General features: G+C 43.8%; 1 protein-coding gene across 1 annotated transcript in view; it reads right to left on the bottom strand.

Annotated features, from left to right (window-relative positions):
- Positions 1-3,882: 3,882 nt before the first annotated feature.
- LOC136587344 (myosin light chain kinase, smooth muscle-like) overlaps positions 3,883-11,911 on the bottom strand; it is a 67,705-nt gene continuing 59,676 nt past the window's right edge. The window contains exons 18-23 of the mRNA XM_066585913.1: positions 11,597-11,720; positions 11,196-11,348; positions 10,092-10,212; positions 7,392-7,476; positions 7,161-7,292; positions 3,883-5,030 (exon numbers count right to left, since the gene is read on the bottom strand). Coding sequence (XP_066442010.1) covers positions 4,780-5,030; positions 7,161-7,292; positions 7,392-7,476; positions 10,092-10,212; positions 11,196-11,348; positions 11,597-11,720 — 866 coding nt within the window. The 3' untranslated portion in view covers positions 3,883-4,779. The remainder of the gene's footprint in view (positions 5,031-7,160; positions 7,293-7,391; positions 7,477-10,091; positions 10,213-11,195; positions 11,349-11,596; positions 11,721-11,911) is intronic.

The raw sequence follows: 11,911 nt of genomic DNA, 5'->3' as shown, positions 1-11,911 counted from the left end.
CATATGTCATGATAAGTCCCGGCCCCTGACATGTTGGTACTTTGCGATAAATAAGTGGGTTTTGGGTTGCAGTTTGGGCACTCGGTCTCTAAACTGTTCGCCAGCATGGGCCTAGGGGAATTCATGTGGTTTGCAGTGAATTCCGGTACAGGGCTAACCCTAGTTGACTACCCCACCAGTCTTCATCCAAAAGGATATACCTCTTTGGAAACCCATGGTTTCATGCAGAAAGTTGATACTGTGGGCATTGTCACAGGATCACAGGGCTGAAGGATCTCTTCATGCAGGTCCTTTTCGCTCTACAGCTCAGATAGCCGATGTCACAGACAGGGGTTGTCGGGATACGCAGCATCAAGGCCATGCTGCGCTTCAGCTATGCGGCCAGGGGCCAGAGATCAGTGCTGGCATTCCAGATCCGCCAAATCCTGGGGCTAGTCAGCTGCGTATAGGACTTCAAGATATTCGAACTGGGAATCCAGGAACTTCCCTCTACAAGCTTTCCAGCATGGATCAACGTGGGACTCCAGCAAGAACCGGTTGTGGAACGCAATGAGTTATTTCTTCATTGGCGTCTGGAATCGATCCGCTTCCTTCCTCACAGCGGGACTGAAGGCGATATTGACAACCTGGGGTTATAGGGAAGTTGACGTACAACTAGGTCGACTGTTAGAAGGCCCACAGCTCTCTGAAGTCTCGGCGCTGATGGCTCCACAGCTCTGCTCTCGGTTCTTATACGTACCGAAGGTTGTCATCAGGAGACGGCCGTTATGGACCTTTTGTATATTCTCTCACCGTTGGTGGTATCGGGATTCACTTCAGTGAAGAATTTGGTGGGCACTTTTCTCGGTAGTGGCTCGCCCCAAGGAACGTACCGGTTGCGAGTGGGCTCGGTCTGACTACGAAAGCGTACCTCTCTCAAGTGGCATTCTTCAAGTCGGGCAAGCTCACTGCTGGTAATTCTGGAGACTCCAGTCGCATCCTCAGTTATCCAAGGTGTACTCCTCGCACTGGATCGGCTTCGTGGCAGTACAGGGTGGCCGTACCAGTGCAGCTACATTCTTAAGCCATGTTACAATGCCTATTACTCGGACAGCGAGTGCCTCGTCGGAAGCTCTCTCCTGTTGGGTGGATGGGGCAGTTATGCAGGCCCCCTTATGCTCCATCTCAGAGCGTGCCGGATGCCTAGACTTCCATTAACGTTGCTCACAGTTAAAGAGTGGATTCGCTTCTTTACACATGAGCGGCTTCTTATGTTTTCTCACCCCCTTGGGTACTGCTCTGGAATGTCCCAAGGTTAAAGCTGTCCCCCAGTTATACAGATTAGAAGATAGATTTTTGTAAGAACTTACCATAAAATCTTTCTGGTCTTGTTCATTGGGGGACACAACACCCACTCAGTCAGTTATTAGTACTGTAATATATACTCCTCTTGGTTGGAGTGTTCTCTGTGCTGTTACAGTTCATAAGTATTGTTATTTATTATCTATAGTTGTATCCTACTGGCTGCTCCTACTGCTTGCATACAAACTGAGCTAGCATGACGCTTGCAGGGGGGGGGGGGGGGGGAGAGTTAACACTATTCTGCTTAGTGTCACCTCCTAGGGGCAGAAGCTATACCCAAGTTCAGAGCTGTGTCCCCCAATGAACAAGACGAGAAAAACATTTTACGGTAAGTTCTTACAAAAATCTATTTTTTGTGTTATCTGCAAATATTGCCATTTTACTGTGCAATTCTTCTACCCGGTCATTAATAAATATATTAAAACAATAGGGCCCAATACTACCCCCTCTGCATCTCCTTTGACATCAGAGTATGTAGCATTTATAACCCCCCTCTGCTTTCTATCACTGACCAATTACTTACCCACATTTTCACCCAGACCAAGCATTTTCATTTATATACCAGCCTTTTATACGGCACAGTATCAAACGCTTTGGAAAAGTCCCGATACACAAGATCTGATGACTCTCCCCGATCCAGTCTAGAACTTACCTCTTCATAGAAGCCCACAAGATGGTTTTTTGAGGGGTTGCTCCTGTCAAACCCATGCTGATATGAGTTATACAGCCATTACCCTAGAGGTCCTCCAGGATGGTGTCTCTAAGAAACCCCTCAAACATTTTACCCATAATAGAAGTCAGACTTACCGGCCTGTAGTTTACAGGGTCACCTTTTGACTCATTTTTAGACATCAATATCACATGGCTATGCGCCAATCCAGTGGAACAGACCCAATCACTATACATTCCTTAATGACTAGCTCCTCCTTTATTTATCCATCACCACTGCTGTCGGACTACTTGTCTTTTGCCGGAGGAGTTGTACTTTTTAATGGTACCATTTAATAGTACAGCAATAAACGCCACGGCAAAAAACACTAAAAGGTGTTATTGCAGCCTATAGGACTTTTTACAGGGAAAGGAATATTCTGCAACAGCATTGTGAAATAAGCGGTCCCCGGCATGCTGAATATTTGGCAGCACATTCCACAACACTGTTGCATATTATTCAGTTTTGTGTGACAGGACCCTAAAAGGGACCTTTCACACCGGCCTATTTAATGTGCCATATAAATGTACTCCAAGGTGGTTACAAAAAGTGGAGTGAAGTGGGGAAAAAACCCCACAAAAATTCTGCCATCTTTGTGTGCGTCTTGTTTCTACAGTGTACACACCAACAAAAATGAAAAACTTTATTCTATGGGTCAGGCCGATTACTACAGCAAAAAAAAAAAAACCCAAAACTTTTGTATTGTACTATTTTTCAAAAGATATTTAATTTTTTTTTTCCCATTGCCATATTCTGTCCGCAATAACTATTAAAACAATTATTTTTTCCGTCAACCTACTTGTGCGAGGTCTAAATTGAGCGCAACATTTTAACGTTTGCGCTAGTGCCATTTTTGAATGCATACGACGTTTTGATCGCTTTTTATTGCATTTGTTCTTGGAGCCAGGGTGACCAAAAAGCACAATTCTGGCATTCTTTATTTATTTTTTTCTGATGACGTTTACTCTGTGGGGTAAATTATGTATTACTTTGATAGATCAGACTTTTAGGGATGCAGCGATACTAAAAACATGTATTTTTGTTTTATGATTAATATAGCAAAAGGTTTTTTTTTTTGTTTCTTTAACTTTTATTTTAATGATTAATAAAAATGTTTTAACTCATTTTTACTTTGTTTTTAGGCCCAGGAGGGGACATGAACTTGCGCTGGTTTGATCGCTCCAGCAGTATTATGTAATGGCATAGCACTTGATTAAACTCCAACCTGACAGGCATTCTATCAAGCAGTGCCATAGGCATGGCTTGATAGGCTTTTAGCTATGACACCCCAGGGGCCTTTCAGAAGGCCCCCGGCTGCCATGACACCCGCACGGCTCCCTACGATCTCATCACGCGTGAGCGTGCAGGGGGGGGGGGGGGGGCCCTACCATTGGTCGGGGCATTTAAAGGATTAACAGCTCCGATGACCTGTGCGTCTTAACAGAGCTGTTGCAGGCGACTGCAAGGCCTCGTTGACATGAGCGCCGTTTTAGTGCAGCACAGGAGCACAAAACAAAAAAGGCAGACATAGACCTGCTCTGTCTCTCCCTGCTGCTATGGGTTAATCCCCCATAGCTTCTCCCCCTCTCTCTCTCCGCTACTATGGGTTAATCCCCATAGCTCCCCCACCCGTTGTAAGCATCGGAGCGTTTTCATTACATTCCCATAACCCTACCACTAGAGGGCAGTAAATCTGGACATTGTATTGTCTGTAGTTTATCAAAAAAAGTTGATAGAAAACTTAACTCCTAAAGAGTTTCCAATAAATGATCATTTCTGTAACATGAAACAACTTTTATTTAACAAAACTTTACAAAAAAAAAAAACTCCCATTCATACTAGAAATCTCTTGAGATCATCCAGACGAGACGTTTCTAACAACAAAAAAAAAAAAAAAAAAAAAAAAAATCACACCACTTTACAAAAACACACACATTGTCAAAATGAAACCATTTGGCACGTTTTGCCATTGCAAATGAGCTGCAAAGCTGTAATTAGTGCAGTTGAGCGAAACCAGCCGACGTGCCCAAGCTCTGTATGGCATTGAAGAGGGTCAGTAATCTCAGACCACTTGGCTTCCAGGTCCCCTTTGCCAGATAATCCAGTTTTAGGCATAGTTTCGGCAAGCAAAGTCTTAATCTTTGAGCTCAATGTTGGATTGGCACCATGTTGCCAGCAGCAAAGATCAAAATAGTGTGGTAGTGGTAAAGTCACAACTGCCATCATGGCCTGGGTTACTGATCACATTAATGCACAGTTAAAAGAGGTTGTTTGGTTTTTTGTTTGTTTTTTTTTTGTTAAATTCCAGGCATTCCCATCCCCAAAGATAGCACCAATTCATGCAGAGAAAGCTGAGCTGCAATACCAGACACAACCAGCAGCAAGAGTGGCACCGTATACGAAAACAAACACCAACGAGAAAAACCTAGTCCATACAGGACATTTTAGGCCAAGTCCTCCATGGGTAGGGAAGACAAGTTATAGGTGATCAGAGAAGACAACATATAAAACATAGTGCATTCAAAAACGCTAAAAAAGTCAGCATATAAAATATGGCATAATACACAGTACTTGTATATAATGCATTCATTAGTACACAGCAGATATCTCAGGGCACTCCAAGTGCACCTACTGACCATGACTATAGGTAGGTTTCTCCAACATATTAGTGTCTGTCAGAGAATGGCAAAACCTCTATCCCCAACGTGCTGGGGCTCGCCATGCCCGGATCAGGCAGTCTTCCCAGTCCCATCTCTTGCTGAACGCTTTGCCCGTAGACAGTGGACAGTCAGTTTAGCAGAGGTCTCCGCTTGGCCATGGGAATTTGAGGCCTGACACACATATTCCCCAGCATCAGCGGGTGAAACATCAGATATGATAAGGGTGCAGCTGCCCGAATCCTCATACTCAATCTTGAAGCGTTTAGACTCTTCGATTGGGGAACCAGAGAAAAACCACAAGACTTCAGGATCTGGGAAGCCTAGATGTAAAGATGGAGAAAGAAATAGTTTGGATTTAGCACCAGCACCATTCCCTCACTGCTGTCCCTAATCCCACTGAGCTTATCCAGCTTTCGCATGGGCAACTTCATAAGGGTGGGGAGGGGAGGGGAAGGGAAAGGAAGGGATGGAACTATTTTGCAACGAAGCTGGAGCATTTAATTGAAATGTACTAGAACAGGAAAGAGACAGAGCCAGCTACTGCTCGACAGCAAGTACTACCCATTGGGCAGGGCCAGTTTCAGGAGAGGGTGATGAACATGGGCAATTAATTAAGCTTAATGGTATAAATACATAGTCTGATTAGGAGAATAACTGTTTTATAATGGGAAGTGAGGACACCTTATTTGTTGCCCACATGTGGTGCTTGAAAGTTTGTGAGCCCTTCAAAATATCCCATCTTTCTGCTCATATTTGATCCAAGACTACATGATATTTTCACACAACTCCTAGAAGGGTGCCAATACAAGACCATTAGTGGCAGCCACTAAAGCATGAGCTTTCAGAAAGTTGCCAGACAGTTTGTTAATATTAATTGCCAAGCAGCACCAGCTTTCAGAGGTGCCATCCGGCAATTGTCAGGAAACCGCAAGTTATTAGCGCACAAATGTAACAGCATCCTAAAAGTAGATAGAGGACCAAATCCAACAAAGGAGTCAAAAATATGAGACTCCGATAATTTTCTTCAATAAATGAATGACTAATATCACATATCTACAAGTGGCACAAGTATGTGAACCCTTAGGATTAGCAAATATTTGAAGGTGAAATTAGTCAGGCGTTTCCAATCATTGGGATGACCCTCAGATGTGAGTGGGTGACCCGTTTTATTTAAAGAACAGGGATTTTTCTTAGTCTGATCTTCACAACACGTTTGTGCCATGATACGCCTCCACCAACAGAGGAGATGCCTAAGGATCTCAGAAGAGTTGTTGATGCTCATCATCAGGTTGGAAAAGGTTACAAAACCTTCGCTCAAGAGTTTGGACTCCACCAATCTAGTCTGATTGTGTACAAATGGTGGAAAGTCAAGGCCAGGGGTGTAGAACTCCAGTCCTCAGGGAACCCCAACCGGTCAGGTTATCTGGATTTCCCCAGTATTGCACAGGTGATATAATTATCGTCAGTCCTCAGACATTGCCACAGGTGTTCTTACTATAGGATATCCTGAAAACATGACCTGTTGGGGTCTCTTGAGGACTGGAGTAGTACATCCCTGGTCAAGCTCTTTGTTACCCTCACCAGAATTGTTCGAATTATAAAAATCAAGGCGTAGAATAGTCCACGAGGTCAAAAAGCAACCCAAGGTTACATCTAAGCAAATAAAAGGCCTTTTTACAATTAGCTAATGTTAACCCCTTCCCGACATGCGCCGTACATTACGGCACAAGAATGCCAAAACTGACTGCAGCGGGAAGGGGTTAATGTTCACAAGTCCACCAACAGGAGGACACTGGACAACAATGGGGTGCATGGCAGTATTGCAAGAAGAAAGCTCCTGCTTTCCAACCACATTGCTGTCTGTCTGCAGTTTGATTAGGTTCTCTTTGTCTACCTTTCAAACTTGTATGAAAATCTGATGTACTTTTTGGTCAAATATAAGCAGAAATATAGAAAATTCTAAAAGCTTCAAGCGTCACTGCACAAAAACGGTCACGGTTATTAAGTAGGGTTTGGTAGTATATCAGTACAAGTAACTTATTGTATTACCAAGATGTGGGAACATTAGAAAACAGCGAGAGCCCCTGTGGATGGGGCAGCAAGTGTAGAAGAATGGCTGAATTCAGGATAAGGTGGTTCCAAGCCAAAGACATTACCCAGGATGGTTTAGTTTAGGTAAACACGTAAAGCCTCTGGGACTAGGGTCGTCTATGTAAAGCCTCTGGGACTAGGGTCGTCTATGTAAAGCCTCTGGGACTAGGGTCGTCTATGTAAAGCCTCTGGGACTAGGGTCGTCTATGTAAAGCCTCTGGGACTAGGGTCGTCTATGTAAAGCCTCTGGGACTAGGGTCGTCTATGTAAAGCCTCTGGGACTAGGGTCGTCTATGTAAAGCCTCTGGGACTAGGGTCGTCTATAAACCATAATTATGACCTGGCAGCCTTCACCTCACCTTCAATATGACAATGGAACCGAGCAGAACTTCCTGCGACCTCGGTATGGTCTTTTAAGAGGGAGGAGAAGACAGGAGGCCTCTGGAGCTGTTCCTGAAGGAAGCTGAATACCTTCTGACTTTCAGAGTCATCTGTAATAGAAAGACAGCAGCAAACAGACAGGGATGCAAAACCACAATGAAAAAGCCAGAGAAGATTCGGCAGTCTGAATTTTGCAAGTGACAACTTACCGTCAGTGGATGGGGAGGAGGTAGAATCTGATCTGTGACTAAGCATGGCCATCCTCTTCAGAGCCAGGACAGCTTTACCAGTTTTCTGCAGGGAGGAAAAAAAAAAAAAAAAAAAATTAGGTTACTATAAAGGCAGCATTCACATTGTGTTTTTTTGCTGCAATTCAAAAAAAAAAATTAAAAAAACACACACACCAAAAAGTGCCAAGTGCGAATGCAGCCTAAATGTTCTAACCCCTCTCGTAACGAGAGTCTTTTTATTTTAGTCCCCTTGGGGAACCTTATTTTTCAGAAAAGGGGAATGCATATTTTCCAGCATCCTATTAAGCACTGCCACAGGGCTTAACCACTTTGTGACGGAGCTTTTTTGCTTTTTTCCCATTTTTGTTTTTTCCTACTCCCTTTTAAAAAATCATAACTCCTTTATTTATCCATCGACGTCACTGTATGAGGGCTTGTTTTTTGCGGGACGAGTTGTATTTTTCAATGGCACTATTTACTGTACCATATAATTTACTGAAAAACTCTTTAAAAATTCTAAGCGGAGAGAAATGGAAAAAAAAAACGACATTCCACCATCTTTCGGTGCGTCCTGTTTCTACGGCGCACAAACTGCAACTAAAACAACCTGATATTTTTATTCTATGGGTCAGTATGATTACTACGCTACCAAACATAGTATTTTTTTTTTTTTTTTAAGATATTTAATTTTTTTCAATTTTCTGCGGTCATTTTGTGCGTGCAATACCTTTTTAATTTTTCCGTCGACGTAGTTGAGCGAGGGCTCGTTTTTTGCGGGATGTCCTGTAGTTTCCGATAGTATCAATTTGGAATACATATGACTTTTTGATCGCTTTTTATTGCGTTTTTTCTGGGAGACAGGGTAACTAAAAAAGTGTATTTCTGGCGTTCTATATTTTTTTTCGGACGACGTTCACCGTGCAGGAAAAATAATGCACTACTTTGATAGATCGGACTTTTACAGACACAGCGATATCAAATACATATTATTTTATGATTTAGATTTTTTAATAATGGATATGGCAAAAGGGGGTGATTTAAACTTTTATAACTTTTTTTTTTAACAATTAAAAAAACTTTGATTTTTTTCACTTTACTTTGAAGTCCCCCTAGGGGACTTTAACATGCGATGCTTTGATCGCTCCTGCAGTATGACGTAATGCTATAGCATTACGTCATACTGCTTTTTGACAGGCAGTCTATCAAGCCACCCTGTGTGGATGGCTTGATAGGCAGTCTGTTAAGGCAGCCCTGGGGCCTTTCATTAGGCCCCCGGCTGCCGTGACACCTGCACAGCTCCCCCGATCTCACCGCGGGGGGGGGGGGGGGGCGTGCGGGACCCCCGGACAGCGTTCGGGGGATTTAAATGCCGCTGTCAAAATTGACAGAGGCATTTAAAGGGTTAATAGCTGCGATCGGCTGAACAGCCGAGCACGGCTATTGCCCGCGGGTGTCAGCTGTAATATACAGCTGACGCCCGCGCTGTATGGAGGGAGATAGCACCGCTACCTCCCTCCATACACGTCCTGCAACAGCAGCATGTAGTTTTACTATAGCCCCGTCACTAAGGGGTTAATAATCTTTAGTCCACAATGGACCTAGGAGCCCAGGAGCTTTCACAGGGGCCCAGGCTGCCATGGCATCCAGCAGTCTTCTTACTAGGGGGCTTTTTGCGGGACAGATACCACGTTTAGCACGGACTGCAGAGTTAACAGCATGTCCCTCATATTACAAACAATTCGTAGTCCATTTCCTATGCATTTAGGATCCACCGAGCCAAATCTCAGCAAAATATACAAAATGTAAAACCTTATCAAACTGCATTCACAATTCATTTGGTTGTTATTGGAAACGGTCAACAAGCTTGTCAAACACCCCTAACGATTGGATATATGAAATCTAGCTGTTCCAATGCTCAGCCGAATTACTAATAGCAAATCCCCAGAGCAAGCAGTGTGTAGGTACTGAACCACCAAGGACTGCTTGGAAAGTAAGGCCTCCTGCACACGGGCGGATTTGCATCCGGAGCAGGATTCTGCAGCAAATCCAACCCACAGCATGCTATGGCAAAACGTGATTTCCTGCCCACGAGCAGAAATCAATTGCAATTTTATGTGGACTACGCACTGCCGGCTTCCATTGAAGTCAATGGAAGCCATCTGTCCCGCGGCCATTCTGCAATCATTGCAGAATCACTGCAGGAGCCGCGTCATCGCTATAGCGACGCCGCAGCATCCTCTGTACTGTGCATGTGCACTGGCCGGCACATCAGCAGCAGAGGAGAAGATGCCGGACAGGCACCAGGTCAAACTCCGCTGCAGGAATCCCGCATGCGGGGTCTGACCCGCCCATGTGCAGGCGGCCTAACTCTGACAGCAGAATTGTGAATCCAGTTCAGAAATATACTTCAGAATCACCACTAGAGAAGTAAAGCAGTTTATTCAAAGTTTATTGGGTCTTTTAAGTTAGTTTGACCACAAATTTATTTTCAGTGGCCGGGTTTCCTGCAAAGTTGCTAAAAATATACTGTTAATTATAGACTATGTTCACACACTAATCTGTGGTGTGTTTGCGTCACCAACCATGTCCACCGTGTGAAATCTAGAAAGCATAGAGCTACATGTAAGGCCACGTTTCATACATCACCTTCCATAAGCTGTATCCATCTGCATTCCTTACCTGCCATTTTTGCCGGGCCAAAAACTTTTTCATTTTTTCCTTCGACAGGGTCTTTGTGCTGGAAATGGCCTTGTCCTTGATCCAAGGGTGCTTTAGGCCTTGTTCAGCTGTAAGACGAGACCTGGCAGCCAACAGACCCCATGTAAATATTGTGCAGCCTGGACTGAATTTGATGCAGTACATTCAAATATAATCTCCCCTCCACCAGGGCAAGCCTATGAGTATGCAACCTGTGTGGTGTCTACTGGCCGTGACAGCCATGGCACATAGAGCTTGCCCCCTCATCCCTATGTCAGGACCATTACATGGCTGCCAGCTACAATCCCCAGTTTGATTGGTCATTGTATGGTATAGTCATTTGTACACTATATTGTTATTTGTGCACTGTAAGGCCAGGGTCACCTTTGCATCATTGAAGCTATAAAAACCCAAAATTCAACATATACTGGATGCCATTAAACTGAAACCATTGACTAATGGTGGCAGTTTGGTTTCTGGTATGCAGAGAAAATTTTCCCAGGCAAAACAGAATGGTGCGCCATTAAATCTGGGATTTTATACTGAATTTGTGCCGGAAGCCTTCAATACAGATGTGAACCTAGCATAAAGGGTCAATAGAAGGTGGACCACAGAGCATCAACCAGACGTTCACTGAACTCCATGGTTATACTAGTCTAACATTATGAATAGTGTTGAGCAAATTTTACAGAAGTTCAGTTCGTCCGGTTCGCCGAATTTCAGCAAAAAGTTCTGTTTTGTCCGAATTAGTTTGAACCAATAAGTCATCAAATGCCTCTAAAACTGGTGTGTAACATGGTCTAAGAGTCAGGGAAGCCCTGTGAAAGGATGAGAAGAGGGCTGAGGACGATAACAAACTCTTCTTCCAGTTTTGGTCGAGACAAACCGCCCTAAGTTGGGGTTTGTGTCGAACTAAACTTAGTTAAGTTAGACCTGAAACAGGGTTCTACTACTGCGCTTCGCTCAACGTCAGCTACGAATCTTTACAAGTGTCCATCTCAGCATTAATTTGCATTGGGCTTACATCACACACTTTGTCCTTCACTCCTGCATTTTATCCTACTGATATATGGCCAAGTTGCTTACTTCATGTTCTTCTGCAGCAGCCGCCGGATGAAGTCTTTAGCAGAGTCAGATAATACAGCATCCGTTTCTTCATCAAATTCCCAGTTGCCAGAAGTAATGTTCCGCAACGTCTCCATATCATTGTCACCTTGGAAAGGAGACTCTCCACTCAACCTGCAAGGAAAACAACATTTTAGGTCAGAGACAGGAGAAGATATATTTTTCTAGTCCAGTAGTCTCCCACCAAGAACTCCCAATCTGTTTGGGACTCAGAATGTAAAATTCAGTGAATGCTGGGAGTTGTAGTTTCTAGTTTCCCCTCTTTATTACCCCAGCTGTCTAAAAGGAATACCGAAGTTGCAAAATGGCAACATGAATATATTTGCTACATCTGAATGAGTGAGATGGATACAGTTACTTACAGGATGTAGCAGATTACGCCAAGGCTCCACATATCAGTGGTAAACCCAACTGGTTCAAAGGCAATAACTTCTGGTGCCACAAACTCTGCTGTACCTTGTAACACCTTCACTGGCACTCCAGGTACTAAAATCACAAAGACAGCTTATTCAGAGCACCTCAATTCATACATTACAAGATCTTAGTTTACAGCTGATGCAGGTTCACGGGGTGTAGAAGTATTTTAGCTTCTCTCTATCCATAGGATGGGTGATAAGTGTGATCAGTGAAGGTTCCCGCAATCATGAGAATGGAGGTCCCATGCCCAACTGTATGAC

This window comes from Eleutherodactylus coqui, chromosome 13, assembly GCF_035609145.1.
Source record: "Eleutherodactylus coqui strain aEleCoq1 chromosome 13, aEleCoq1.hap1, whole genome shotgun sequence".
Taxonomy (NCBI): Eukaryota; Metazoa; Chordata; class Amphibia; order Anura; family Eleutherodactylidae; genus Eleutherodactylus; species Eleutherodactylus coqui.
The sequence above is the reverse complement of the archived record's forward strand: the minus strand, read 5'-3'. Positions and strand labels throughout refer to the sequence as shown.